Source organism: Mytilus californianus, unplaced genomic scaffold (assembly GCF_021869535.1).
Source record: "Mytilus californianus isolate M0D057914Y unplaced genomic scaffold, xbMytCali1.0.p SCAF_2, whole genome shotgun sequence".
Lineage (NCBI taxonomy): Eukaryota > Metazoa > Mollusca > Bivalvia > Mytilida > Mytilidae > Mytilus > Mytilus californianus.
The window spans coordinates 76,685,938-76,689,065 of NW_026262668.1; the positions used below are offsets into that span (position 1 = coordinate 76,685,938).

General features: G+C 34.6%; 1 protein-coding gene across 1 annotated transcript; it reads right to left on the minus strand.

Moving 5' to 3' along the window:
• Nucleotides 1-603: 603 nt before the first annotated feature.
• Nucleotides 604-2,699, minus strand: LOC127728218 (uncharacterized). Its single transcript, XM_052235449.1, has 2 exons — nucleotides 2,406-2,699; nucleotides 604-1,801 (listed from the first exon to the last, which is right to left on the minus strand). Exons 1-2 carry the CDS (start codon nucleotides 2,488-2,490, stop codon nucleotides 1,374-1,376), a joined length of 513 nt encoding a protein of 170 aa, XP_052091409.1. The 5' UTR covers nucleotides 2,491-2,699; the 3' UTR covers nucleotides 604-1,373.
• Between the last annotated feature and the right edge of the window lie 429 nt (nucleotides 2,700-3,128).

Below are 3,128 nucleotides of genomic sequence, written 5' to 3' on the forward strand. Positions count from 1 at the left end.
AGGGGGTGAGTTGGGATCCCGCTAACATGTTTAACCCCCCCACATTCTGTCTGTACATGTATGTGCCTGTCCCAAGTCAGGAGCCTGTAATTCAGTGGTTGTCGTTTGTTTATGTGTTGCATATTTGTTATTCGTTCATTTTTTGTACATAAATTAGGCCGTTAGTTTTCTTGTTTGAATTGTTTTACATTGTCATTTCGGGGCCTTTTATAGCTCACTGTGCGGTATGTGCTTTGCCCATTGTTGAAGGCCGTACTGTGACCTATAGCTGTTAATTTCTGTGTCATTTGGTCTCTTGTGGAGAGTTGTCTCATTGGCAATCATACCACTTCTTCTTTTTTATATTTACATCAACAGATATAAACAATTCACCAAAGTGAAGGTGAGACAACAAAACTTAGATGTAAGATCTCTGAAATTTTTTACACAGTACAAGTTTTTCTAATTGTTGGAGATTGTACGGTGACAGTAACACCTGTAACTGCTTAACCCATTTCTTATGCACTTTGGTTCGATAAACTCACTGAATATCATACCACATCTCCTTATTTTTATATGCATTACAATTTACATGTTCATGTAATTGTAAATAATATTTATATATATATATCAGAACAAACTTCATTGCGTCACTTTTATTTATGCATCCTTTGGCACAATACAAGTTCTAAAATTACACAACATAAAACAACTAAATGTTATTTGAGATGAAAGTTTTGTTTCAGTTCCATTCATAGGATTTATTAGAATTTTGTATGTTTTGCCAAGTCCAATAATTAGCTCTATGTGCACATGTTAATTGGAGACTTTTCTATCCTGTATAAGAGTTTTCAAACTAATTCTGTTTCTTTTTTTGAAAAAAGTGAGCAAACAAATCTTGCACATTTAAACCTTTGTCTGCCATCAGACTGTCACCTGGATCACATAATTGAACTATTCTACATCTTTCAACTATTTCAGTCACTGGTACAACCAACATATGCATTAGAGACATAGTTGACTAAACCACCAGGTGTCGAACATACAAGTATTTTCAGTGTTTCTGTTTTTATATGATGAAAAGGTTGCCTGAGCTCTAGGAGCTTTAGGTTTTATCACGGGATATTCTGTGCTGTCAATAATAATCCAAGTTGTATGAAACTTTAATTTGAAGTTGGATGGCGAAAAATACCTGACTAAACCACTAAATGGCCAAGTGTTAGCCTCACGCCACTGTTTAGACATAATTAACAATCCATGTTTACACAATATTCTTAACACTAGTTTCAATCTAGAATCTAGACAGTTCAAAGTTGGTTGTATAATGCCTCAATTTCATCAAAGTCATAAAAAAACTGATTTTCAAATGACACCCTATCAATTTGAAAATATATCTATCTCAAACAATGTGCTGCTGGACCAAGTGTGGTCAAAACAAATAAAAATTTAGTATACAACTCTAAACCGGTATAAAAGTGCGTGGCTGTGTCACGTGTCTTCATTTCAAAATTCTCTGCTGAAAATAAAGGCATTGATGGTGTTTGCGTAATTCCATCTGTGAAGCTCAACATTAGCTCGGCAGTTGGTGGTGGACAGTCATAAATCCTGTCTGCAGTATGAATGACTTCTTCAGGAAAACCAACTTTACAATCAAAACTTTCCTCTAGATTTCTACTACAATATTCATCAAGTTTAGTTCTTTTGTTTTCACAGGAAACTGCCCTGATTTTTCTTTTTGCGGACGATTCAGTCTCTTGCTTGGTCCAGGAAAATAGGCTGGGAATGGCAGTAGACTTAAGTCTCTGTATGGTGGGTTTGCGCCCTGAAAAAGGTTATAAAACATTAGTTTTTTTATAATTAAATGAACTTCCATTAGCAATGCATACTTTGTACTACCTGGCAAAATATTAACTAGATTTATTCATTACAATCTGGATAAAACTATGTTAGCCTGATTCAATGTACATCAAAATGTATGTTATGTAAATCCAAAGGACAAACAATGAGAGACGTATGCAACAAACATACATTGTTTGTACCTAAATAACTATAATATAGATGAGAGCATGTCATTGTTTTGTTCCTGTTAACATTGTCATTGATCTTTTTCAAGAAAGTCTATGAGGCATAGCTTATGCATTCCTGTCATTACTACATTAGCATAATTACTGCTAAAATAATTCTCAGTATGATATACCTCTTGTAAGAAATCATTATAATTGTAGCAAGCACCAAAAAATCTCAAACAGATCACCAAAAAATCTCAAACAGATCACATTGAATCGTAATCCAAAAAATTATGACGTCTTGAATTAACCACCCCCTTTTATTCTAAAACGATAATTGCGGTTGTAAACAGACTTTGGTTTATTCGCATGGCGATTACATATATAACAATATATTTAAAAAAGAAAATAGAGTTTTACCATGAATAGTTTCCTGCACGTAGTCTTTTTCAGTAAAATGTGCCTTGCAAACAACAGCTGATTGAGATGGACTCCACGATTTCATCGTGTTCTCGTCCAACCTGCGTATGGGCCATGGCGTTGATCCAACTTTTCCTTCTTTTTAAGTCACTTGGAAATGCATGTCCTCCTCTTAAATGACATCTAGGTACACAACAACAAGTACTTGGCATCGTTAATTAAAAATGCAACTGTAATAGTTGCACAGTGCAGAAACCGGAAGTTGAAGAACAGGATCGGCTACCACGGCGCCACCTATTCAGGAACGATAATTTGCCACTTTATATACCTGCGAAATAACAATAACGTTAGACGGGTTCGCGTGCATAAACAGAAATGCGCTTTAAATTGTATAATATAATTCATGTTCAGTCGACCTCTTATTATTATATCGACGACTGGAATGATTTATAAACATATAGATTGTAGATAACACTCGAAATTAACCCGACCTCTTTCCACACGGAATTCAAATAATTCTAGTTTGTCAATCGGTTGACTGCTTATAATGTAAAATACAAATATATCAAAAGTTTTTAAAACTAACAAAACACAATGATCGTTTCTCTATTTCCCAATGTAAATGAAATGAAACAATAAACATTTTATATCACAATAAGAAGAGGAGAGAATCAACATTTTCCGGATCTACTTGGAGCCTGATGACCCCCCACGTAGATAAGT